General features: G+C 52.3%; 1 protein-coding gene across 2 annotated transcripts in view; it reads left to right on the top strand.

Moving 5' to 3' along the window:
• LOC147119527 (uncharacterized) overlaps positions 1 to 24,913 on the top strand; it is a 401,105-nt gene that overhangs the window by 370,495 nt on the left and 5,697 nt on the right. Inside the window, exons 3-5 of one of the 2 annotated variants that reach the window (XM_085985103.1) lie at positions 11,637 to 11,741; positions 12,271 to 12,356; positions 23,173 to 23,217. In XM_085985103.1, coding sequence (XP_085841229.1) covers positions 11,637 to 11,741; positions 12,271 to 12,356; positions 23,173 to 23,217 — 236 coding nt within the window. The remainder of the gene's footprint in view (positions 1 to 11,636; positions 11,742 to 12,270; positions 12,357 to 23,172; positions 23,218 to 24,913) is intronic. The other variant, XM_085985104.1, reaches the window with a different exon arrangement.

The following is a 24,913-nucleotide window of genomic DNA, read 5'->3' as shown; positions in this document are numbered from 1 at the left end:
GCGTCCAAGTCCCAGTCAATGGACATCAGCGGCTACTGTGTGGTGACCCTGTCAGTAGGGGGCACTGAATATCAAAAATTTAAACTGTTAGTCCTGCCCCGTCTTTGCGCTGCCGTCCTGCTAGGGTTGGATTTTCAGTGCCACCTTAAGAGTGTCACACTAGCATACGGTGGACCCCTCCCCCCACTCACAGTCTGCAACCAACAACTTTTAAATCGCCCGCTGCAAACCACCTGCAGCCTTTCCACATTAAAAGTCCCCCCCCTCCCCTGTTCGCTAACCTCACCCGCGACTGTAAACCCATCGCTACCAAAAGCAGGCGGTACAGTGCCGGGGACAGAGCTTTTATCAGCTCTGAGGTGGAGCGGCTCTTGAAGGAGGGCATTATCGAAGGTAGCACTAGCCCCTGGCGAGCCCAGGTTGTAGTCGTTAAAACCACTGCAAAACGCCGCATGGTAATCGACTACAGCCAAACCATAAACCGGTACACCCAGCTGGACGCGTACCCCCTCCCTCGCATATCTGATATGGTCAATCAGATTGCGCAATACAAAGTATTCTCCACCATCGACCTTAAGTCAGCGTACCACCAGCTGCCCATCCGCCATGAGGACCGCCAGTATACTGCCTTCGAGGCAAACGGCCGCCTCTACCACTTCCTTAGGGTCCCCTTCGGCGTCACCAACGGGGTTTCGGTCTTCCAAAGGGAGATGGACCGAATGGTTGACCAGAACGCGCTGCGGGCAACCTTCCCCTATTTGGATAACGTCACCATCTGCGGCCACGACCAGCAGGACCACGACGTTAATCTAGCAAATTTCCTCCGTACGGCCCAACGGCTGAACCTAACGTACAATAAGGAAAAATGTATGTTTCACACCAAGCGCCTGGCCATCCTCGGCTGCGTGGTGGAGAACGGAGTCATCGGGCCCGACCCCGACAGAATGCGCCCCCTAATGGAGCTACCCCTTCCCCACTGCCAAAAAGCACTGAAGAGATGCCTGGGGTTTTTCTCCTACTACGCCCAGTGGGTGCCCCTCTATGCAGACAAAGCCAGGCCCCTCATCAAAGCCACCTCCTTCCCCCTGACACCAGAGGCGTGTGCAGCCTTCACTCTTATCAAGAACGATATCGCGAAGGCCGCAATGCACGCGGTGGATGAGTCCATCCCCTTCCAAGTGGAGAGTGATGCCTCCGACTTCGCCCTAGCCGCGACCCTTAACCAGGCGGGCAGACCCGTGGCCTTTTTCTCAAGGACCCTCCAGGGCCCCGAGACGAGACACTCCTCCGTCGAAAAGGAGGCCCAGGCTATTGTAGAAGCGGTGCGTCACTGGAGGCATTACCTGGCCGGGAAACGATTTACCCTGCTCACTGACCAGCGTTCAGTAGCTTTTATGTTTAATAATAAGCAGAGGGGTAAAATCAAGAACGACAAGATCTTGAGGTGGAGAATCGAACTCTCCACCTACAATTATGATATCTTGTATCGGCCAGGGAAACTCAATGAGCCCCCAGATGCCCTATCACGTGGTACATGCGCCAACGCGCAGAGTGATAGGCTGCAGTCCCTCCACAATGACCTCTGCCACCCGGGGGTCACCAGGTTTTTCCATTTTATCAAATCCCGTAACCTGCCCTACTCCATCGAGGAGGTCAGGACCATGACCAAGAGCTGCCAAATCTGCGCCGAGTGCAAACCGCACTTCTATAGGCCGGACAGAGCAAGCCTGATCAAGGCCACCCGCCCCTTCGAACGCCTGAGCGTCGATTTTAAAGGGCCCCTCCCCTCCGCTGACCGCAATGTGTACTTCCTCAACATAGTTGATGAGTACTCCCGTTTCCCCTTTGCCATCCCTTGCCCAGACATGACCAGTACCACGGTCATCAAGTGTCTGAATGACATCTTCGCTCTGTTCGGGTTCCCCAGCTATATACATAGCGACAGGGGCTCATCGTTCATGAGCGACGAACTTCGGCAGTACCTGCTAACAAGAGGTATCGCCACGAGCAGGACCACCAGTTACAACCCCCGGGGGAGCGGCCAGGTGGAAAGGGAGAACGCGACGGTTTGGAAGGCAGTCCTCTTAGCACTAAAATCTAAGGGCCTTCCGACCTCCCGCTGGCAGGAGGTCCTCCCTGCAGCGCTTCACTCCATTCGGTCACTGCTTTGTACTGCCACTAATGCGACCCCTCATGAGAAAATGTTCGTTTTCCCCCGGAAGTCTACATCGGGAACCTCGCTACCGGCATGGTTGACTTCTCCTGGGCCCGTCCTACTGCGGAGGCACGTGAGGACGCATAAAACGGACCCCCTGGTCGAGCGGGTGCACCTCCTACACGCCAACCCCCAGTATGCCTGGGTGACATACCCAGACGGGCGGGAGGACACGGTCTCCATACGAGATCTCGCACCCTCGGGTACCCCTGAATTACCACCGTTATCCCCCTTACCACCGTTATCCCCCTTACCACTGTTGTTATCCCCCACCACCCCTCCCAACCCAACCCCTGCAGACGGCATGCCAAAGCCCCAGGAATCTTCGCCAACCACCCAGACACCAGACCCGACGTCGGATGCTGCAACACCGCCGCCGCCACCACGACGATCAGGACGTCAGACAAGGCCTCCTGATAGACTTAACTTGTAGTACCCTTCACCCCGCCGGACTTCACATTAAACAAGGGGTGAATGTGGTAAACCACTGTATTGTATATTGCCACCTCTGGGTGGCGCTGTGTATGGAGGCATGCCTCAGCTGACTCCACCCACCACTGTGTGGGTTTCGTTCAGACTTGTTCAGTCACTCACGAAGAAGCATGGTCTCTTCTTAGCTAATAAAAGCCTTATTCATCTCTTCTTTCGACTCATCATCTCTTCTTCGACTCATCACCTTTTATGAAGTAATTGATAAGCGTATCAGGCTGCAAAGGAGCTGAATTCCAGAGGTGAGGTGAGAGTGACTGCCCTTGACATCAAGGCAGCATTTGACCGAGTGTGGCATCAAGGAGTGCTAGTAAAATTGAAGTCAATGGGAGTCGAGAAAACTCTCCACTGGCTGGAGTCATACCTAGCACAAAGGAAGATGATTGATATGGAACAACCACAACCATCTCAGCCCCAGGACATCGCTGCAGGAGCTCCTCAGGGCAGTGTTGTAGGCCCAACCATCTTCAGCTGCTTCATCAATGACCTTCCCTCCATCATAGGGTCAGAAGTGGGGATGTTCAGTGATGATTGCACAGTGTTCGCAACTCCTCAGATAATGAATCAGTCCGTGCCCACATGCAGCAAGACCTGGGTGACATTCAGGCTTGGGCGGATACGTGGCAGGTAACATTGTGCCATACAAGTGCCAGACAATGACCATCTGCAACAAGAGAGTATCTAACCGCCACCCCTTGACATTCAACAGGATTACTATCGCCGAATCCCCCACCATCAACATCCTGGGGCGCACCATTGACCAGAAACTTAACTGGACCGGCCACATAAGTACTGTGGCTACAAGAGCAAGTCAGAGGCTGGGTATTCTGTGGTGTGTCTCACCTGACTCCCCAAAGCCTTTCCACCATCTCCAAGGCACAAGTAAGGAGTGTGATGGAATACTCTCCACTTGCCTGGATGAGTGCAGCTCCAACAACACTTGAGAAGCTCGACACCATCCAGGACAAAGCAGCCCGCTTGATCAGCACCCCGTCCACCACCTTAAACATTCACTCCCTCCATCACCGGCGTACCGTGGCTGCAGTGTGTACCATCTACAAGATGCGCTGCAGCAACTCGCCAAGGCTTCTTTGGCAACACCTCCCAAACCCGCGACCTCTTCTACCTAGAATGATGAGCGCAGCAGGCGCATTGGAACACCATCCCCTGCAAGTTCCCCTCCAAGTCACACACCATCCGGACATGGAAATATATCGCTGTTGCTCCTTCATCGTCACTGGATCAAAATCCTGGAACTCCCTCCCTAACAGCACTGTGGGAGTACCTTCACTACACGGACTGCAGCGGTTCAAGAATGCAGCTCACCACCACCTTCTCAAGGGCAGTTAGGGATGACCAATAAATGCTGGCCTTGCCAGCGACGCCCACATCCCATAAACAATTTTTTTTTAAATGCCGGCACGGACCAATAAGGCTGAATGGCCTGTTTCTATGCTGTGAATTCTAACAACTTTAAATGGGGGGGGCGGAGAGGGCAGAGCTCCTCAATAATGCCGTTTCTGTGCGAACAGTTCAGGAAGGTCCCCCTAATCTCTGCTGAGGTCACTGATCCCAGCCGGAGGCGGGCAGTAGTGGGCTACAATTGGTGCGGAGTCCCACACAGTGCAGGAATGGCCCAGGTTCCACCTGCCCCCACTGGTCTGTGCTGAGATAGCCAACCCCAGATGGGGGCAGAACAATCAGCGCAACATTCAGCCTCTGCAACCCCCTGGAATTGCAAAGCGAGAGGAGAAAACACACACACCGCTGCTCCTGACCACTGTCCCTTGACCCCTGCTTGAATATGGGAAGGGACAGGTGGCTGTGCATATCAGGGCACCCCACTGCCAAATATCCTGCCAGCCTTCACTCTGGGCTCAATGAAGAAATGCCACGTGGTGCCAGAGCCCATAGAACCTGTACCTCAAGGGACAGTCAACGCATTCGGCTGGGGTGAGGTGGGTGCGCGGGTTACAATCTGGGAGGAGGGAGGTCACACCTCGAGGCTGTTATTCTGTGTGTAGATCACCCTGTGCACTTAGTTAGCTTTCCAGCCTAATGGGGTGCTGGGTGGGACCAGGGGTCAAATCTCTGGGCCCCAAGGTCAAATCTCTGGGCCCCAAGGTCAAATCCAGCTACGATAGAGTGGACGAAGGTCTCCCCTCTCTGATCTGAGTGTGGCAGTGGGTCAGATACTGACCTTTCAACCGAAGGGACCCGGAGTCAAATCTAGCCCCAGACAGAGGGGAATGAGGACTGCGCTCTCTGATGGGGGACTGAATGGGTCAGATCCAGTCCCAGACAGCTAGCAATTACATGAACTTGTGCAGCATCAACCTAGTTAAGAGTGGGCAGAGGCACTGACAATGTAAATGGAGCTTTACTCTGTATCTAACCCGTGCTGTACCTGCCCTGGGAATGTCTGATGGGACAGTGTAGAGAGAGCTTTACTTTGTATCTAAGCTGTGCTGTACCTGCCCTGGGAGTGTTTGATGGGGCAGTGTAGAAGGAGCTTTACTCTGTATCTAACCCATGCATAACCTGCCCTGGGAGTGTTTGATGGGACAGTGTAGAGGGAGCTTTACTCTGTATCTAACCCATGCTGTACCTGCCCTGGGAGTGTTTGATGGGACAGTGTAGAGGGAGCTTTACTTGAGTGCTCCCTTTACTCCCCCCGCCCCCCAAGATAGCAGTTTATGCACCGTTGTCCTTGTGCTCACACTCGGAGCTGAGTAAAACCAGGCTCCCTTGTGGGATCAGTGCATGCTGGTCTAAAAATAAATCTGACGTCCTCTGACTGTCAGATGTGATTTCTGCGGAGGCGGCCCCCTGATTAGCAAGTGTTCCTATATTTAGTCACAACACAGCTGTGCGCCAGCCTTGCTTCAGGGGAGAAAGGACTGACTGCTGGAAATGGAAGTCGCTGGGGGGAGGGTAAGGCTGTCATTTAACCTTCTTATTCTTTTAGTGCTTTGCTGGGCTAACTGCCTCGTGCGATCCACTCACCTGTTCTCAGAATTACTAGAGTTGGTTTGGGGGGGAGGGGGGGTTAGGGGAGATTAGTGGAAGGGGAAACCAGAGTGCTGGCTGGGAGGGGTTCTGAGTGACCGTGTGCAGGAGCTGCATTAACATCAGTAGAGATACAGTCAGTAACACAGGGTGCTGGGGGAGGGGTTACTGAGTGACAGTGTGAGGGAGCTGGATTAACATCAGTAGAGATACAGTCAGTGACACAGGGTGCTGGGGGAGGGGTTACTGAGTGACAGTGAGGGAGTGGGATTAACATCAGTAGAGATACAGTCTAACACAGGGCGCTGGGGGAGGGGTTACTGAGTGACAGTGAGGGAGCTGGATTAACATCAGTAGAGATACAGTCAGTAACACGGCGCTGGGGGAGGGGTTACTGAGTGACAGTGTGAGGGAGCTGGATTAACATCAGTAGAGATACAGTCAGTAACACAGGGCGCTGGGGGAGGGGTTACTGAGTGACAGTGTGAGGGAGCTGGATTAACATCAGTAGAGATACAGTCAGTAACACAGGGCGCTGGGGGAGGGGTTACTGAGTGACAGTGAGGGAGTGGGATTAACATCAGTAGAGATACAGTCAGTAACACAGGGCGCTGGGGGAGGGGTTACTGAGTGACAGTGAGGGAGCTGGATTAACATCAGTAGAGATACAGTCAGTAACACAGGGTGCTGGGGGAGGGGTTCTGAGTGACCGTGTGCAGGAGCTGGATTAACATCAGTAGAGATACAGTCAGTAACACAGGGTGCTGGGGGAGGGGTTACTGAGTGACAGTGTGAGGGAGCTGGATTAACATCAGTAGAGATACAGTCAGTAACACAGGGTGCTGGGGGAGGGGTTACTGAGCGACAGTGTGAGGGAGCTGGATTAACATCAGTAGAGATACAGTCAGTAACACAGGGCGCTGGGGGAGGGGTTACTGAGTGACAGTGTGAGGGAGCTGGATTAACCTCAGCAGAGATACAGTCAGTAACACAGGGTGCTGGGGGGAGGGGTTACTGAGTGACAGTGTGAGGGAGCTGGATTAACATCAGTAGAGATACAGTCAGTAACACAGGGTGCTGGGGGAGAGGTTACTGAGTGACAGTGTGAGGGAGCTGGATTAACATCAGTAGAGATACAGTCAGTAACACAGGGTGCTGGGGGAGGGGTTACTGAGTGACAGTGTGAGGGAGCTGGATTAACATCAGTAGAGATACAGTCAGTAACACAGGGTGCTGGGGGAGGGGTTACTGAGTGACAGTGTGAGGGAGCTGGATTAACATCAGTAGAGATACAGTCGATAACACAGGATGCTGGGGGAGGGGTTACTGAGTGACAGTGTGAGGGAGCTGGATTAACATCAGTAGAGATACAGTCAGTAACACAGGCTGCTGGGGGAGGGGTTACTGAGTGACAGTGTGAGGGAGCTGGATTAACATCAGTAGAGATACAGTCAGTAACACAGGGTGCTGGGGGAGGGGTTCTGAGTGACAGTGTGAGGGAGCTGGATTAACATCAGTAGAGATACAGTCAGTAACACAGGGCGCTGGGGGAGGGGTTACTGAGTGACAGTGTGAGGGAGCTGGATTAACATCAGTAGAGATACAGTCAGTAACACGGCGCTGGGGGAGGGGTTACTGAGTGACAGTGTGAGGGAGCTGGATTAACATCAGTAGAGATACAGTCAGTAACACAGGGCGCTGGGGGAGGGGTTACTGAGTGACAGTGTGAGGGAGCTGGATTAACATCAGTAGAGATACAGTCAGTAACGCAGGGCGCTGGGGGAATGGTTACTGAGTGACAGTGTGAGGGAGCTGGATTAACATCAGTAGAGATACAGTCAGTAACACAGGGCGCTGGGGGAGGGGTTACTGAGTGACAGTGTGAGGGAGCTGGATTAACATCAGTAGAGATACAGTCAGTAACACAGGGTGCTGGGGGAGGGGTTACTGAGTGACAGTGAGGGAGCTGGATTAACATCAGTAGAGATACAGTCAGTAACACAGGGTGCTGAGGGAGGGGTTACTGAGTGACAGTGTGAGGGAGCTGGATTAACATCAGTAGAGATACAGTCAGTAACACAGGGTGCCGGGGGAGAGGTTACTGAGTGACAGTGTGAGGGAGCTGGATTAACATCAGTAGAGATACAGTCAGTAACACAGGGTGCTGAGGGAGGGGTTACTGAGTGACAGTGTGAAGGAGCTGGATTAACATCAGTAGAGATACAGTCAGTAACACAGGGCGCTGGGGGAGGGGTTACTGAGTGACAGTGTGAGGGAGCTGGATTAACATCAGTTGAGATAGTCAGTAACACAGGGTGCTGGGGGAGGGGTTACTGAGTGACAGTGTGAGGGAGCTGGATTGTGTCGCAATAGAATTTTCCCATTATAAAGCTATCCATTGCAGATCCACCCTCCCACCACTGGGTTGGGGAGGCGCTTCAGAAGCTGCAAATCCCCATACCCACACCTACAGAGGGTCACCAATTCTTTCCCGTTAAAAATCCATTTGGGAAGTAGCAGAATTTGGAGCGCAGGAGTTTCCCTGCAGTACAGGCCGACAAGTTGGGAGATGCAAAAGCAGCACTACCACTGGAAGGAGGGTGTAATTGCAGCGTGACACGTTTACATAGACAGATGCCATAGACAGATTCCATTCTAAATGGCAAATTAAGGATTTATATGGGAAAATGTGATAATGGGAAGTAAAGTGTCGGAGACAAAGTGCATGCAGATGCATTCCAGCTAGGGTTAAGAGCAGTAATCCTGGATTTGAATCCCCCCCCCCCCCCCCCATTTCTTGGCTGAGGGGCATGGAGGTGAGCAAACGGGGAAACACACTACAAGTGGGACTCGAACTGTCCTGTATGCCTCCCTCCGCCAGAAACTCTGCCTTACCCTTTGACCCCATTACCTTTCCCCACCTGCTCACTCATCCTGTACCCGACACTGCGCTGCTTAGACCCTGCCATTCGGCCCCTCGAGCCTGTTCCACCATTCGATGAGATCATGGCTGATTTGCGACCTAACTCCATATACCCGCCTTTGGCCCATATCTCTTAATACCTTTGGTTAACAAAAAGTTATCAATCTCGGATTTAAAATTAGCAATTGATCTCGCACCATTTGCTGTTCGCGGAAGAGAGTTCCAAACTTCTACCACCCTTTGTGTGTAGAAATGTTTCCTAATTTCACTCCTGAAAGGTCTGGCTCTAATTTTTAGACCCTGCCCCCTAGTCATAGAATCCCCAACCAGCAGAAATAGTTTCTTTCTATCTACCCTATCGGTTCCCCTTAATATCTTGAAAACTTCGATCTAAATTCCAGGGAATACAACCCTAATTTGTGTAATCTCTCCTCGTGACTTAATCCTTGAAGTCTGGGCATCATTCTGGTAAACCTACGCTGCACTCCCTCCAAGGGCAATATATCCTTCCTAAGGTGTGGTGCCCAGAACTGCTCACAGTACTCCAGGTGTGGTCTAACCAGGGTTTTGTACAGCTGCAGCATAACTTCTACCCTCTTGTACTCTAGTCCTCGAGATATAAAAGCCAGCATCCCATTAGCCTTTTTGCTTATTCTCTGTACCTGTTCATGACATTTTAATGATCTGGGTACCTGGATCCCCCAAGTCTCTTTGGACCTCCACTGTTTATAGCCTTTCACCATTTAGAAAGTACCCTGTTCTATCCTTTTTTAGGTCCAAAGTGGATGACCTCACTGCATTAAATTTCATTTGCCACAGTTTTTCCCATTCACTTAATCTATCCATATCCCTTTGTAATTTTATGCTTTCATCTACACTCCCTACAATTTCCACCTTAGAATCACAAAGTTTTACACCCTTCTGGCTCTTTGAAACAGCTATCCCTTACTCCTATTCCCTATATCCTTTTCCCTTTTGGCCCACCGCCCCGTGCTAGCTCTCTGGCTCAGTGGGCAGCACTCTCGTCTGTGAGTCAGAAGGTTGTGGGTTCAAGTCCCGCTCCAGAGACATGAGCACAAAAATCTATGCTGACGCTCCAGCGCGGTACTAGGGGAATGCGGCACTGTCGGCGGCGCTGTCTTTCAGATGAGGTGTTAAACCGAGGCCCCCATCTGTGCTCTCTGGTGGATGTAAAAGATTCCACGGCACTATTTCGAAGAGGAGGAGCAGGGGAGTTATCCCTGGTGTCCTGGTCAATATTTATCCCTCAATCAACATCACTAAAACAGATTATCTGGTCATTGTCACATTGCTGTTTGTGGGACCTTGCTGTGCACAAATTGGCTGCTGCTTTTCCTACATTAAAACAGTAACTACACTTCAAATAGTACTTCATTGACTGTAATGCACTTTGGGACATCCTGAGGTCGTGAAAGGCGCTATATAAATGTAAAAGCTTGTCCCTTTCAACATTTGGCCCCTCACGCCTGTGTCCTCTATCTGAAAGTGTTCGCCCCTTTCTCCCATTCCTCTACTCTTTCCCCATTTCAATTCAATTTTTATTTGCCATATGTAACCAGTACTAGTACAAGTACAATGGAATGCTTACTCCCCGTAGGGACACGTCAGCTATTCTTACAGTGCCGTGTTCAGAAAGTCAATTCAATGGCATCCAGTGGCAGTGGGAGCACGATGTCCCTCAGCCGCTCCATCCTCCTCGTCACTGTGGCCTCCTCCTCACTGTTGCTGGCTCCACGTGTGGTGGCCTGCTTCTCACGATCCGACCTCCGGCCACCATGCCCGGCTCCCCTCCTCCCAGCCATCGCCCCGTGGCCTTTCTCTGGAGGAGCCATCACCTTTGTCCAATTCTCCCGCTCTTTCCCGTCCCTTTTATATATATTTATCCCCATCGCTTTTAAAAAGCTCTCATGGGTTCTGATTCCACCCGATAGAAAATACCATGTTCAAACAATCATCTGCATTTATAAAAAAAAAAAAAAATAATAATTATTCTAACCTTTCCCTTCATTCGTTTAGTGATATATTGACGGCCTCTAGTTCCCGACTCGCCCACCAGTGTAACTAATTTGAGAGTCAGTGGAATGCCTTTGCAGCAGGGTCGGTGGCTGCTCATGGTGCACGTTGTTCTATTAATACCCTGCCTGTCACTCCCTCGAGGCAATAGAGCTATCACAGCGTCTGTGGGGTGACGTCAGTGCTTCTCACTTGTCATCATTCCACGGGCTGTGACTTTGCAATGTCACTCTGTGAAGGAGCTTTCCCGCTGTCAATTCCTTGCCTCCCGTTACTGCAGGGTGACATTAATCCCTGTTACATAAGTGACTTAAACTGATCAGAACTTAACATGCAGTACACAGTGGGTAAAAGGGAATGATTCACTCCGGTCTGGTACTGTACGGCCCGTGTGTGTCGCAGTGTCAGCTTCTGTACATGTACAGCACACAGCGGGTAAAAGGGAACGATTCACTCCCATCTGGTACTGTACGGCCCGTGTGTGTCGCAGTGTCAGCTTCTGTACATGTACAGTACACCGGGTAAAAGGGAACAATACTCTCCCGTCTGGTACTGTACAGCTTGTGTGAGAGAGTAATTTTGACACCAAGGCGCCCACAGCTTGGAAGAGCACAGCACCCTTGCTGAATAATGTGCCTTCACTGCAAAAAGTGTGTGGCCTCTGAATGATTTGAATTTGGTCCCAGAGGGTGAAAATTCAGTGTCTGACCCTCCCAGTCTCCCATCAGAGAGGAGACCTTCATCCCCTTGGTCTAAGACTGGATTTGACCCTGGGTCCCAGAGGGTGAAGGGTCAGTGTCTGACCCACTGCGTGCCCCCCCCCCCCCCCCCCAGTTCCCCATCAGGGAGAGAGCTGGGTCCCTCTGGTACTCGCCCTAGTCTGACTGTGGTCCCTTTGCGCACAGGGCAAGCTCTGGGTTCCCTCATTTATGCCGTGCTGATGGCTGTTTGTATGTTCTCCCTCAGGACCCGCAAGAACCTGCTGCAACAACAGAGGAGGACCCTGAACAGGTGGCGTATGGGCTGACTAACGGGATTGGCACGAGCCACTCAGAGGGCTACGGGACAGAGGTGAGTGACTTACTTCAGGCTTTTAATTTGCACAGGGGAGTGAGTGCTCAGATGAGGTGTAAAAACTGCGTCTGCTCCATTGGAGCCTAATACCAGGAGAGAATGGAGCATGGGACACTCCCACCTCCCGTGCCCCCACCCCAACTCCTCCCCTTGAGGGACTCTCTGGTGATCCTTGATTAGTATTTGACTGTGTGGGGGAGGAGAGAGGCGGTTTGACAGCCAGGCCTCGATCCTGTCTTCGCTTGGCACATGCAGCCACTCTGTGGGCGGGATCCATGGTGGAGTGACATTGGACGCTCTTCCCAGCAGGAGTCGCTTGATAGTGCTCAGGAGCAGGAACTCTGACTGAGTTTCCGCCCAAACCACCCCTAACCCAGGGCGGGCTGAAACCCTCATTCCTGCCATCTCTCCCCTCCGTTCCCACCTTCTTTCCCCCGCCCCCGTTCTCACCGCCTTTTCCTCGCCGTTCCCGCCATCTGCCCCTGTGGTTGACAGGTAACCTTGTTTTCCTTCCTTTTGTTGACAGGAGCAGAACACAGACCCTGAGGTGGAGCCACATGGGCTACCAGGTGGGAGTGATGGAGATGCAGATGTAGAGGATGCTGAGGGCAGGTAATAAGGCGAGTCTGTTAAATCGGCGAGTGTTGAAGCACAGAGTCCCTTCAGGCCATCAATTCTGCACTGGAGTCGGACACGTCATGACTCCCAGATGGGAGTCCATCGTTTTACCTGTCCTAGGCTCATTCAGGGCCTAGTGAGAGTGTGACCTAGCCCAGTGTTCGTGATGGCGGAGCTTAGCAGTGTCAACCGTGGCTCAGTGGGTAGTGCTCTCGCCTCTGATTCAGAAGGTTATGGGTTCGAGTCCCACTCCACAGTGGGCCTGATAATCCAGGCCGACACTCCCGGCGCCGGTACTGAGGGAACGCTGCACTGTCGGAGGTGCCGTCTTTTGGATGGGGTGTTAAACTGATGGGGTCTGCCCCCTCCGGTGGACGTAAAAATCCCACGGCCACTATTCAGGGTGCCTGGCCAAATGTGCAGGCAAATCCTGGAAAATTTTATGCCTCAACCAGCATCACTAAAACAGATGATCTGGTCATTATCTCATGCTGTGAAAATTGGCTCACACGTTTCCTACATTACAACAGTGACTACACTTCAGAAGAGTAGTATTGAATGGCGGAGCAGGCTCGAGGGGCCATATGCCCTACTCCTACTTCTTATCATATGTGCTTCATTGGCTGTAAAGCAACTTGGTACGTCCTGAGGTTGTGAACGGCACTATAGAAATGCAAACTTTTTAAAGATTTGGACAGGCTGTGTTAGTGATAGAGGAGTTGGTATCTGAGAGTGGGACAGGCTGTGTGTGGGTGATAGAGGAGCTGGTATCTGAGAGTGGGACAGGCTGTGTGTGGGTGATAGAGGAGTTGGTATCTGAGAGTGGGACAGGCTGTGTGTGGGTGATAGAGGAGTTGGTATCTGAGAGTGGGACAGGCTGTGTGTGGGTGATGGAGGAGCTGGTATCAGAGAGTCGGACAGGCTGTGTGTGGGTGATGGAGGAGCTGGTATCTGAGAGTGGGACAGGCTGTGTGTGGGTGATGGAGGAGCTGGTATCTGAGAGTGGGACAGGCTGTGTGTGGGTGATGGAGGAGCTGGTATCTGAGAGTGGGACAGGCTGTGTGTGGGTGATGGAGGAGCTGGTATCTGAGAGTGGGACAGGCTGTGTGTGGGTGATGGAGGAGCTGGTATCTGAGAGTGGGACAGCCTGTGTGTGGGTGATGGAGGAGCTGGTATCGGAGAGTGGGACAGGCTGTGTGTGGGTGATGGAGGAGCTGGTATCTGAGAGTGGGACAGCCTGTGTGTGGGTGATGGAGGAGCTGGTATCGGAGAGTGGGACAGGCTGTGTGTGGGTGATGGAGGAGCTGGTATCTGAGAGTGGGACAGGCTGTGTGTGAGTGATGGAGGAGTTGGTATCTGAGAGTGGGACAGGCTGTGTGTGGGTGATGGAGGAGCTGGTATCGGAGAGTGGGACAGGCTGTGTGTGGGTGATGGAGGGGCTGGTATCAGAGAGTGGGTCAGGCTGTGTGTGTGTGATGGAGGAGTTGGTATCTGAGAGTGGGACAGGCTGTGTGTGTGATGGAGGAGTTGGTATCTGAGAGTGGGACAGGCTGTGTGTGGGTGATGGAGGGGCTGGTATCAGAGAGTGGGACAGGCTGTGTGTGGGTGATGGAGGGGCTGGTATCAGAGAGTGGGGCAGGCTGTGTTAGTGATAGAGGAGTTGGTATCTGAGAGTGGGGCAGGCTGTGTGTGGGTGATGGAGGAGCTGGTATCGGAGAGTGGGACAGGCTGTGTGTTAGTGATGGAGGAGCTGGTATCAGAGAGTGGGGCAGGCTGTGTGTGGGTGATGGAGGAGCTGGTATCTGAGAGTGGGACAGGCTGTGTGTGGGTGATGGAGGAGCTGGTATCGGAGAGTGGGACAGGCTGTGTGTGGGTGATGGAGGGGCTGGTATCAGAGAGTGGGGCAGGCTGTGTGTGGGTGATGGAGGAGCTGGTATCTGAGAGTGGGACAGGCTGTGTGTGGGTGATGGAGCAGCTGGTATCTGAGAGTGGGACAGGTTGTCTGTTAGTGATGGAGGAGTTGGTATCTGAGAGTGGGACAGGCTGTGTGTGGGTGATGGAGGAGCTGGTATCTGAGAGTGGGGCAGGCTGTGTGTTAGTGATGGAGGAGCTGGTATCTGAGAGTGGGACAGGCTGTGTGTGGGTGATGGAGGAGCTGGTATCTGAGAGTGGGACAGGCTGTGTGTGGGTGATGGAGGAGCTGGTATCTGAGAGTGGGACAGGCTGTGTGTTAGTGATGGAGGAGCTGGTATCTGAGAGTGGGACAGGCTGTGTTAGTGATGGAGGAGCTGGTATCTGAGAGTGGGACAGGCTGTGTGTGGGTGATGGAGGAGCTGGTATCAGAGAGTGGGACACGCTGTGTGTGGGTGATGGAAGAGCTGGTATCTGAGAGTCGGAAAGGCTGTGTTAGTGATGGAGGAGTTGGTATCTGAGAGTGGGACAGGTTGTGTGTTAGTGATGGAGGAGCTGATACCTGAGAGTGGGACAGGCTGTGTGTGGGTGATGGAGGAGCTGATACCTGAGAGTGGGACAGGCTGTGTGTTAGTGATGGAGGAGCTGGTATCTGAGAGTGGGACAGGCTGTGTGTGGGTGATGGAGGAGCTGGTATCTGAGAGTGGGACAGGCTGTGTGTTAGTGATGGAGGAGCTGGTATCTGAGAGTGGGACAGGCTGTGTGTTAGTGATGGAGGAGCTGGTATCTGAGAGTGGGACAGGCTGTGTGTGGGTGATGGAGGAGCTGGTATCTGAGAGTGGGACAGGCTGTGTGTGGGTGATGGAGGAGCTGGTATCTGAGAGTGGGACAGGCTGTGTGTGGGTGATGGAGGAGCTGGTATCTGAGAGTGGGACAGGCTGTGTGTTAGTGATGGAGGAGCTGGTATCTGAGAGTGGGACAGGCTGTGTGTGGGTGATGGAGGAGCTGGTATCTGAGAGTGGGACAGGCTGTGTGTGGGTGATGGAGGAGCTGGTATCTGAGAGTGGGACAGGCTGTGTGTTAGTGATGGAGGAGCTGGTATCTGAGAGTGGGACAGGCTGTGTGTTAGTGATGGAGGAGCTGGTATCTGAGAGTGGGACAGGCTATGTGTGGGTGATGGAGGAGCTGGTATCTGAGAGTGGGACAGGCTGTGTGTTAGTGATGGAGGAGCTGGTATCTGAGAGTGGGACAGGGTGTGTTAGTGATGGAGGGGCTGGTATCTGAGAGTCGGACAGGCTGTGTGTGGGCGATGGAGGAGCTGGTATCTGAGATTGGGACAGGCTGTGTGTTAGTGATGGAGGAGCTGGTATCTGAGAGTGGGACAGGCTGTGTGTTAGTGATGGAGGAGCTGGTATCTGAGAGTGGGACAGGCTGTGTGTTAGTGATGGAGGAGCTGGTATCTGAGAGTGGGACAGGCTGTGTGTTAGTGATGGAGGAGCTGGTATCTGAGAGTGGGACAGGCTGTGTGTTAGTGATGGAGGAGCTGGTATCTGAGATTGGGACAGGCTGTGTGTTAGTGATGGAGGAGCTGGTATCTGAGAGTGGGACAGGCTGTGTGTTAGTGATGGAGGAGCTGGTATCTGAGAGTGGGACAGGCTGTGTGTGAGTGATGGAGGAGCTGGTATCTGAGAGTGGGACAGGCTGTGTGTGGGTGATGGAGGAGCTGGTATCTGAGAGTGGGACAGACTGTGTGTTAGTGATGGAGGAGCTGGTATCGGAGAGTGGGACAGGCTGTGTGTTAGTGATGGGGGAGCTGGTATCTGAGAGTGGGACAGGCTGTGTGTGGGTGATGGAGGAGCTGGTATCTGAGTGTGGGACAGGCTGTGTGTGGGTGATGGAGGAGCTGATACCTGAGAGTGGGACAGGCTGTGTGTGGGTGATGGAGGAGCTGATACCTGAGAGTGGGACAGGCTGTGTGTTAGTGATGGAGGAGCTGGTATCTGAGAGTGGGACAGGCTGTGTGTGGGTGATGGAGGAGCTGGTATCTGAGAGTGGGACAGGCTGTGTGTGGGTGATGGAGGAGCTGGTATCTGAGATTGGGACAGGCTGTGTGTGGGTGATGGAGGAGCTGGTATCTGAGAGTGGGACAGGCTGTGTGTGGGTGATGGAGGAGCTGGTATCTGAGAGTGGGACAAGCTGTGTGTGGGTGATGGAGGAGCTGGTATCTGAGAGTGGGACAGGCTGTGTGTGGGTGATGGAGGAGCTGGTATCTGAGAGTGGGACAGGCTGTGTGTTAGTGATGGAGGAGCTGGTATCTGAGAGTGGGACAGGCTGTGTGTTAGTGATGGAGGAGCTGGTATCTGAGAGTGGGACAGGCTGTGTGTGGGTGATGGAGGAGCTGGTATCTGAGAGTGGGACAGGCTGTGTGTGGGTGATGGAGGAGCTGGTATCTGAGAGTGGGACAGGCTGTGTGTGGGTGATGGAGGAGCTGGTATCTGAGAGTGGGACAGGCTGTGTGTTAGTGATGGAGGAGCTGGTATCTGAGAGTGGGACAGGCTGTGTGTGGGTGATGGAGGAGCTGGTATCTGAGAGTGGGACAGGCTGTGTGTGGGTGATGGAGGAGCTGGTATCTGAGAGTGGGACAGGCTGTGTGTGGGTGATGGAGGAGCTGGTATCTGAGAGTGGGACAGGCTGTGTGTGGGTGATGGAGGAGCTGGTATCTGAGAGTGGGACAGGCTGTGTGTTAGTGATGGAGGAGCTGGTATCTGAGAGTGGGACAGGCTGTGTGTGGGTGATGGAGGAGCTGGTATCTGAGAGTGGGACAGGCTGTGTGTGGGTGATGGAGGAGCTGGTATCTGAGAGTGGGACAGGCTGTGTGTTAGTGATGGAGGAGCTGGTATCTGAGAGTGGGACAGGCTGTGTGGGTGATGGAGGAGCTGGTATCTGAGAGTGGGACAGGCTGTGTGTGGGTGATGGAGGAGCTGGTATCTGAGAGTGGGACAGGCTGTGTGTGGGTGATGGAGGATTGATTTGAGTTTTTTGATGAGGTAACAGAGAGTGGATGAGGGCAGTGCAGTTGATGTGTATATTGACTTTCAGAAGGTGTTTGATAAAGTACCAAATACTTGGCTTGTTAGCAAAATTGAAGCCCATGGGATAAAAGGGGCAGTAGCAGCATGAATACAACATTGGCTAAGGGATAGAAAACAGAGTTGTGGTGAATGGCTGGCTGTTTTTCGGACTGGAGAGGGGTATACAGTGGCGTTCCCCAAGGTTCAGTACTAGGATAGGACCACTGCTGTTTTTGATGTGCATTAATGATTTGGACTTGGGTGTACAGGACAGAATTTTGAAATTTGCAGATGACACAAAACTTGGAAGTGTAGTAAACAGTGAGGGAGATAGAAATAGACTTCAAGGAGACACAGAAAGGCTGGTGGAATGGGTGGACACGTGGCAGATTAAATTCAATGCAGAGAAATGTGAAGTGATACATTTTGGTAGGAAGAATGAGGAGAGGCCATACACACTAAATGGTACAATTTTAAAGGGGGTGCAAGAACTGAGACCTGGGGGTGCTTGTGCACAAATCTTTGAAGGTGGCAGGACAGGTTAACAAAGGTGAATAAAGCTTACGGGATCTTGGGCTTTATAAATAGAAGCCTAGAGTACAAAAGCCAGGAAGTTATCTAAACCTTTATAGTTCGGCCCCAGCTGGAGAATTTTGTCCAATTCTGGCCACCACACTTTAGGAAGGACACGAAGGCTTTGGAGAGGTTACAGAAGAGATATACTAGAATGGTTCCAGGGACGAGGGACTACAGTTACTTGGATAGACTGGAGAAGCTGGGGTCGTTCTCCTTGGAGCAGAGAAGGCAAAGAGGGCATTTGATAGAGGTGTTCAAAATCATGAAGGGTTCAGATGGAATAAATAAAGAGAAACTGTTTCTAATGGATTAAGGGTCGATAACCAGAGGGCACAGATTTAAGGTGATTGTCAAAAGGACCAGAGGTGACATGAGGAAAAACTTTTTTACGCAGCGACTGGTTAGGATTTGGAATGCACTGCCTGATAGGGTGGTGGAGGCAGATTCAATAGTAGCTGCTACCTTCAAAAGGGAATTGGATAAATACTTGAAGAAAAAAATTGCAGGGATATGGGGAAAGAGCGGGGGAGTGGGACTAACTGGATTGCTCTTCGAAATAGCCGGTGCAGACTCAATGGGCCAAATGGCCTCCTTCCGTGATGTACTATTCTATGAGGAGCTTGTATCTGAGTGGGACAGGCTGTGTGTTAGTGATGGAGGAGCTGGTATCCGAGAGTGGGACAGGCTGTGTGTGGGTGATGGAGGAGCTGGTATCTGAGAGTGGGACAGGCTGTGTGTGGGCGATGGAGGAGCTGGTATCTGAGAGTGGGACAGGCTGTGTGTGGGTGATGGAGGAGCTGGTATCTGAGAGTGGGACAGGCTGTGTGTGGGCGATGGAGGAGCTGGTATCAGAGAGTGGGACACACTGTGGATTGGTGAATGTGCAGCAAATGGCAGGACCAGTGTAGAGGTGATGAGCAATATTTTGAGTGTCTGTGTCCGACTAGTTCCTTTTTACTGGCGTATATCCCAAATACCAGCCTGCTAATAAAGTTCTTGTGAGACGAGCTGACCTGTGACATTGGTTGCTGTTAGTCTGGCGTCTGCATCCCACTGTTGAGCTCACAAACCAGCCCGTCCCTTTACATCCGCTGCTTAAGTACTTCTTGCGGCGGGGGAGGTGAGCGAGAAGGATGGTGGGGTCCTGAAATGGTTCCTGAGGTCAAGTAGAGGTTGAACGCTGAAGGCGGTTCACAGGAATGCCAGGCGTATGTTATTTCAGTCTCCAGCTCACTGAAGCCCTTGCACCGATAGTATCTCGGCTGTGATCGACCTCCGCCTGACCTGACCGGCCCTCCCCATTCATGTTTTTTGAAGTGCGACATCGAGGTACAACGGACATGCTGACGGGCTTTAGGTGGATAGATGTTAACGCGCTGCTTTCTCTCTCGCAGGTGTCTCAATTCAGCAGCTTGAGATTGGACAGCAGCCTACATGTGCGAGAGTTGAGGATAGATGGAGTACTAGTGGAGAGCAGTTTTATACGTCCAATAAAAGATTTAGCTTTCTCCCAGTGCAGTGCGGGCTCCGTCTGTCAGCGTGGTCTTATGAGTCGGGTGTGGAGGGGGGGGGGGTTCGAAGGAGTGTTTTTTATTTCGGACAAGCACCAGTCAGTCTGTTTAGTTGCGTTGGCTTTAACGGCTGGCGGGTTAGAAGATCCCACAGCCACTGCTTTCCCCCCCCCCCCCACATGTGATTGCTCCTTGGAGAGGAATTTTATCGCCTGTGCAGCACTTTGGGTCGTCCTGAGGTCGTGAAAGGCACTACGTAAATGCAAGATCTTCCTTTGACATCCTTGGGACTCCCAAAGTGCTTCCCGGCCAATGAAATACTTCCAGTTGGAAACGGCCTGTCAGCTGTCGGCCTCGGTCGGTCTCGCCTCTGAGTCAGAAGGTCGCGGGTTCGAGTGCCCACTCCAGAGACTCAAGCCCCATAATCCTGGACCGACACGCCCCCGTACTGAGGGAGCGCTGCACTGTCGGAGGTGCCCATCTTTCGGATGAGGCATTAAACCGAGGGCCCAGTCTGCCCCCTCGGGTGGACGTTAAAGGTCCCCCAAGGCCACTATTGGAAGAAGAACAGGTGAGTTCTCCCCAGTGTCCTGGGGCCAATATTTATCACTCGACCAAACACAGATGAACTGGTCAATTGTTGCTTGCAGTGATGCAAATAACTGCACGGTTTGCCTCCATCACCGGTGGTTGCAGTTCAGAGAAGAACTTTACAGGCCTGAGTAGCGCTTTCGGACGAAGGCATAAGACACTGTATAAACGCAGCTCTGTTCCTCAAGTGTGTCCTTGTTGAGATTTTGACAGAGCAGGAAAGGGCGAAAAGTGTCTCAATTTGGTCAAGGTCTCACAGAACAACGGGGCGTGGATGGAGGCTGGGGGCTCTGCTCCGCTACTGGCCACTGGTGACGTGCAGGCAGCCACAAGAGGTTCCCCCCCCCCTCCAAGGAACAACGAACCCGCGGCTATACAGCGCCCATCGACGTTCCAAAGCATTTCACAGCCAGTGAAAATCTCTTCGAATTGCAGTCACTGTTGCGTAGGGAAATGCAGCAGTTAATTTTGTGCACAGCGTGATCCCACAAACAGCAACGAGTTGAGTGACCCAGTTCATCTGTTTCTGTTGGCGGTGTTGGTTGCGGGATAAATGTTGGCCCTGGGACACTGAGGGGAACTCCACCTGCTCCTCTTCCAGTAGTGGCCGTGGGATCTTTCACATCTAACTGAGGGATAATGGAGCCTCCGGTTTAGTGTCTCATTAGTGCCTCCGTACTGCCACCGGAAGCGTCGGCCTGGATTATGGGCTTAATTTCTGGAGCGGGACTCAAACCCATAAACTCCCCAGACAAGAGGGTGACCGACTGAGCTATGATCGTGCTAGGAGTACAGTACCTGTTGCATCGGGTGTCCGGTTCCATGTGGTGACATGATACTGAAACTAAATTAAACTCAGTAACTCCCCCTGATGTCAATGTACTGCTGTGTGGGACTGCGCCATACAGACCAGAGCCCCTTGTCTTGGATTCCTTACCATAGAGGTTTAGAGTATAGATGGAGGCCAGCCGGTCTAGTGTCCATGGTGACATTTTGCTATAGCAATCCAACATTAATACCACTTCCCCGCTCTCTCCCCACAGACTCAGTATCCATTCCAAACTAAACTCATTGCCTGGCTCTCACCCCCATCAATCCAAATCTAATCCCACTGCCCCGCTCTCTCCCCATAGGCCTGTATCAATTCCAAATCTAATCCCACTGCCCCGCTCTCTCCCCATAGGCCTGTATCAATCCCAAACTAATCCCACTGCCCTGCTCTCTCCCCATAGACCTGCATCAATCCCAAACTAATCCCACTGCTCCACTCTCTGCCCTTAGCTCTGTATCAATCCCAAACTAATCCCACTGCTCCACTGTCTGCCTTAGCCCTGTATCAATTCCAAACTAATCCCACTGCCCTGCTCTCTAGCAGCACGGTGGCATAGTGGTTAGCACTGTTGCCTCACAGCGCCAGGGACCCGGGTTCGAATCCGGCCTCTGGTGACTGTGTGGAGTTTGCACATTCTCCCCGTGTTTGCGTGGGTTTCTTCCGGGTGCTCCGGTTTCCTCCCACAGTCCAATGATGTGCGGGTCAGGATGATTGGCTATGATAAATTGACCCTTAGTGTTAGGGGGATTAAATACGTGAGGTTACGGGGATAGGGTGGGATATGTGTTGGTGTAGGGGTTACGGGGATCGGGTGGGATATGTGTCGGTGCAGGCTCGATGGGCCGAAATGGCCTCTATCTGCACTGTGGGTTTCTGTGCCCCGCTCTCTCCCCATAGCCCTGTATCAATCCCAATCTAATCCCACTACCCCATAGCCCTGTATCAATCCCAATCTAATCCCACTACCCCATAGCCCTGTATCAATCCAAATCTAATCCCACTGCCCCGCTCTCTCCCCATAGGCGTGTATCAATTCCAAATCTAATCCCACTGCCCCGCTCTCTCCCCATAGCCCTGTATCAATCCCAAACTAATCCCACTGCCCTGCTCTCCCCATAGCCTTGTATCAATCCAAATCTAATCCCACTGCCCCACTCTCTCCCCATAGCCCTGTATCAATCCCAATCCAATCCCACTGCCCCGTGCTCTTCCCCACAGGCCTGTACCAATGCCAAACTGATCCAACTGCCCTGATCTCTCCCCATAGCCCTGTATCAATCCCAAACTAATTGGCAAAGTGGCAGGCCAGCACTTGTTCGCACCCCTCCCACCTTGGTCATCGAGAGAAGGTGGAGTAAAGGGGAAGTGCCCAAGATACCTTACTATAGTGGACAAGAGCTGCTTGCACACCAGTGTCCCTCAATCCCTGCAGACATTCTCTAGGAGCACCAGTTCGTCACTGGGGAAGGTGCGAAGAGAGACAGAATCTAAGTTCTAACTGGAAGAAGAAAAAGATTACTAAACAGTAACCTAACGACCACAACTTGCACTTGGCTAGTAAAACGGCCCAAGGCGCTTCACAGGAGTGTTATCAGACAAAATTTGACACCGAGCCACATAAGGAGATATTGGGACTGGTGACTAAAAGCTTGGTCAAAGAGGTAGGTTTTAAGGAACGTCTTAAAGGAGGAAAGAGAAGCAGCGAGGTTTAGGGAGGGAATTCCAGAGCTTGGGGCCCAGGCAGCTGAAGGCACATCCACCAATGGTGGAGCGATTAAAATCAGGGATGTGCAAGAGGCCAGAATTAGAGGGGTGCAGAGATCTGGGCGGTTTGAAGGGCTGGAGGAAGTTAGAGAATGGGAGCGGGGCGAGGAAGTTGGAAACAAAGATGAGAGTTTTAAAATCGATGCGTTGCTGGACCGGGAGCCAGTGTAGGTCAGCGAGCACAGATGGGTGAACGGGGACTTGGTATGAGTTAGGATACTGGCAGCCGAGTTTTGGATCAGCTGAAGTTTACGGAGGGTGGAAGATGGGAGGTTGGCCAGGAGTTTTTAAAAATTCTTTTATGGGATGTGGGCGTCGCTGGTAAGGCCAGCATTTATTGCCCATCCCTAGTTGCCCTTGAGAAGGTGGTGGTGAGCCGCCGCCTTGAACCGTTGCAGTCCGTGTGGTGAAGGTACTCCCACAGTGCTGTTAGATAGGAAGTTCCAGGATATTGACCCAGCGACGATGAAGGAACGGCCGATATATTTCCAAGTCAGGATGGTGTGTGACTTGGAGGTAGTGTTCCCATGTGTCTGCTGCCCTTGTCTTTCTAGGTGGAAGAAGTCGCGGGTTTGGGAGGTGCTGCCGAAGAAGCCTTGGTGAGTTGCTGCAGTGCATCTTGTAGATGGTACTCACTGCAACCACGGTATGCCGGTGGTGAATGTTTAAGGTGGTGGATGGGGTGCCAATCAAGCGGGCTGCTTTGTCCTGGATGGTGTCGAGCTTCTTGAGTGTTGTTGGAGCTGCACTCATCCAGGCAAGTGGAGAGTATTCCATCACACTCCTTACTGGTGCCTTGTAGATGGTGGAAAGGCTTTGGGGAGTCAGGAGGTGAGACACTCGCCACAGAATACCCAGTCTCTGACCGGCTCTTGTTGCCACAGTATTTATGTGGCTGGTCTGGTTAAGTTTCTGGTCAATGGTGAGCCCCAGGATGATGATGATGGTGGGGGATTTGGCGATGGTAATACCGTTGAATGTCAGGGGGTGGTGGTTAGACTCTCGCTTGTTGGAGATAGTCATTGCCCGGCACTTCTGTGGCACGAATGTTACCTACCACTTATCAGCCCAAGCCTGAATGTCGTCCAGGTCTTGTTGCTTGCGGGCATGGACTGCTTCATTCAGAGTGTTGGAATAGTCAAGTTTAGAGGTAACAAAGGCATACTACTGCCTGGGTTATGTTGCTGGACTAATCCAGGAAATGCAGTGCCATATCGCACCGCAGCAGCTTGAGAACTTTAATTCAGTGCAAAAAAATCTGGGAATGAAAAGTTGATTATCAGTAGAAGTGACCATGAAGCTATCGGATTGTCATTACAATCCAACCAGTTCACTAATGTCCCTTTAGGGAAGGAAACCTTACCCACTCTGGGCCTATACGTGACTCCAGTCCTACACCAGTGTGGATGACTCTTAACTGCCCTCTGAAGTGGCCGAGCGAGCCAGTCCATTGCATCAAACTGTTTCAAGAAGACTCGCCACCACCACCCACTTCTCGGGGCAACCAGGGACGGGCAATAAATTATGGCCTTGCCAACGACACCGACATCCCGAGAATGAAGGCGAAAGCATAATCCAGATTCTTCGTGGCGTTGAGGGGAGTGGATGCGGATGTAGGTCTGCAATTCGTACAGAGAGGGGTTTCGAAGGGTCCGCAGGCACAGTTGGCAGTTAGAGACACCACCAGGTAAAAGTTAAGGGACAGATTTTCCCCAAGGAAGGCCTTTGGTTCCGTGCACCCAGTCTGTGCTGAGTTAGCTGATCATGGGGGAGGGGGGGGGGGGTGCTACAATTGGTCCTGAGTCTCTGAGCAGGAAGGCCCCAGGTTCCACCCATCCAGGCTGTGAAAGAAAGGAAGGGATCTTTTACGTCCACCTGAGAGGGCAGACAGAATACGGCACCTCCAATAGTGAAAGGAAAGAGAACCTGCATTTATTTAGTGCCTTTCATGAACTCGGGACGTCCCAAAGCGCATTACTGCCAATGAAGTACCTTTTAAATTGCTGTAGTAGCTAAGTCGCTGTAATGTAGGAAATGCACACAGCAAGATCCCACAAAGAGCAATGTGATTATAACCGGATCATCTGTTTTAGTGATGCTGGTTGAGGGATAAATATTGGCCGCAGGACACCAGGGAGAACGCCCCGTGCTCTTCTTTGAAATAGTGGCCGTGGGATCTTTCACGTCCGCCTGAGAGAGTGCAGATGAGGCCTCGGTTTATTGTCTCAGGGCTTGGTTCCATCCACCTAGTCTGTGCTGAGTGAGCTGATCCTGGCCAGGGCCTGAGAAAAGGGG

The sequence above is a fragment of the Somniosus microcephalus genome, chromosome 4 (assembly GCF_052327205.1).
Source record: "Somniosus microcephalus isolate GS21.2 chromosome 4, FLI_Smic_1.0, whole genome shotgun sequence".
Lineage (NCBI taxonomy): Eukaryota > Metazoa > Chordata > Chondrichthyes > Squaliformes > Somniosidae > Somniosus > Somniosus microcephalus.
The sequence above is the reverse complement of the archived record's forward strand: the minus strand, read 5'-3'. Positions and strand labels throughout refer to the sequence as shown.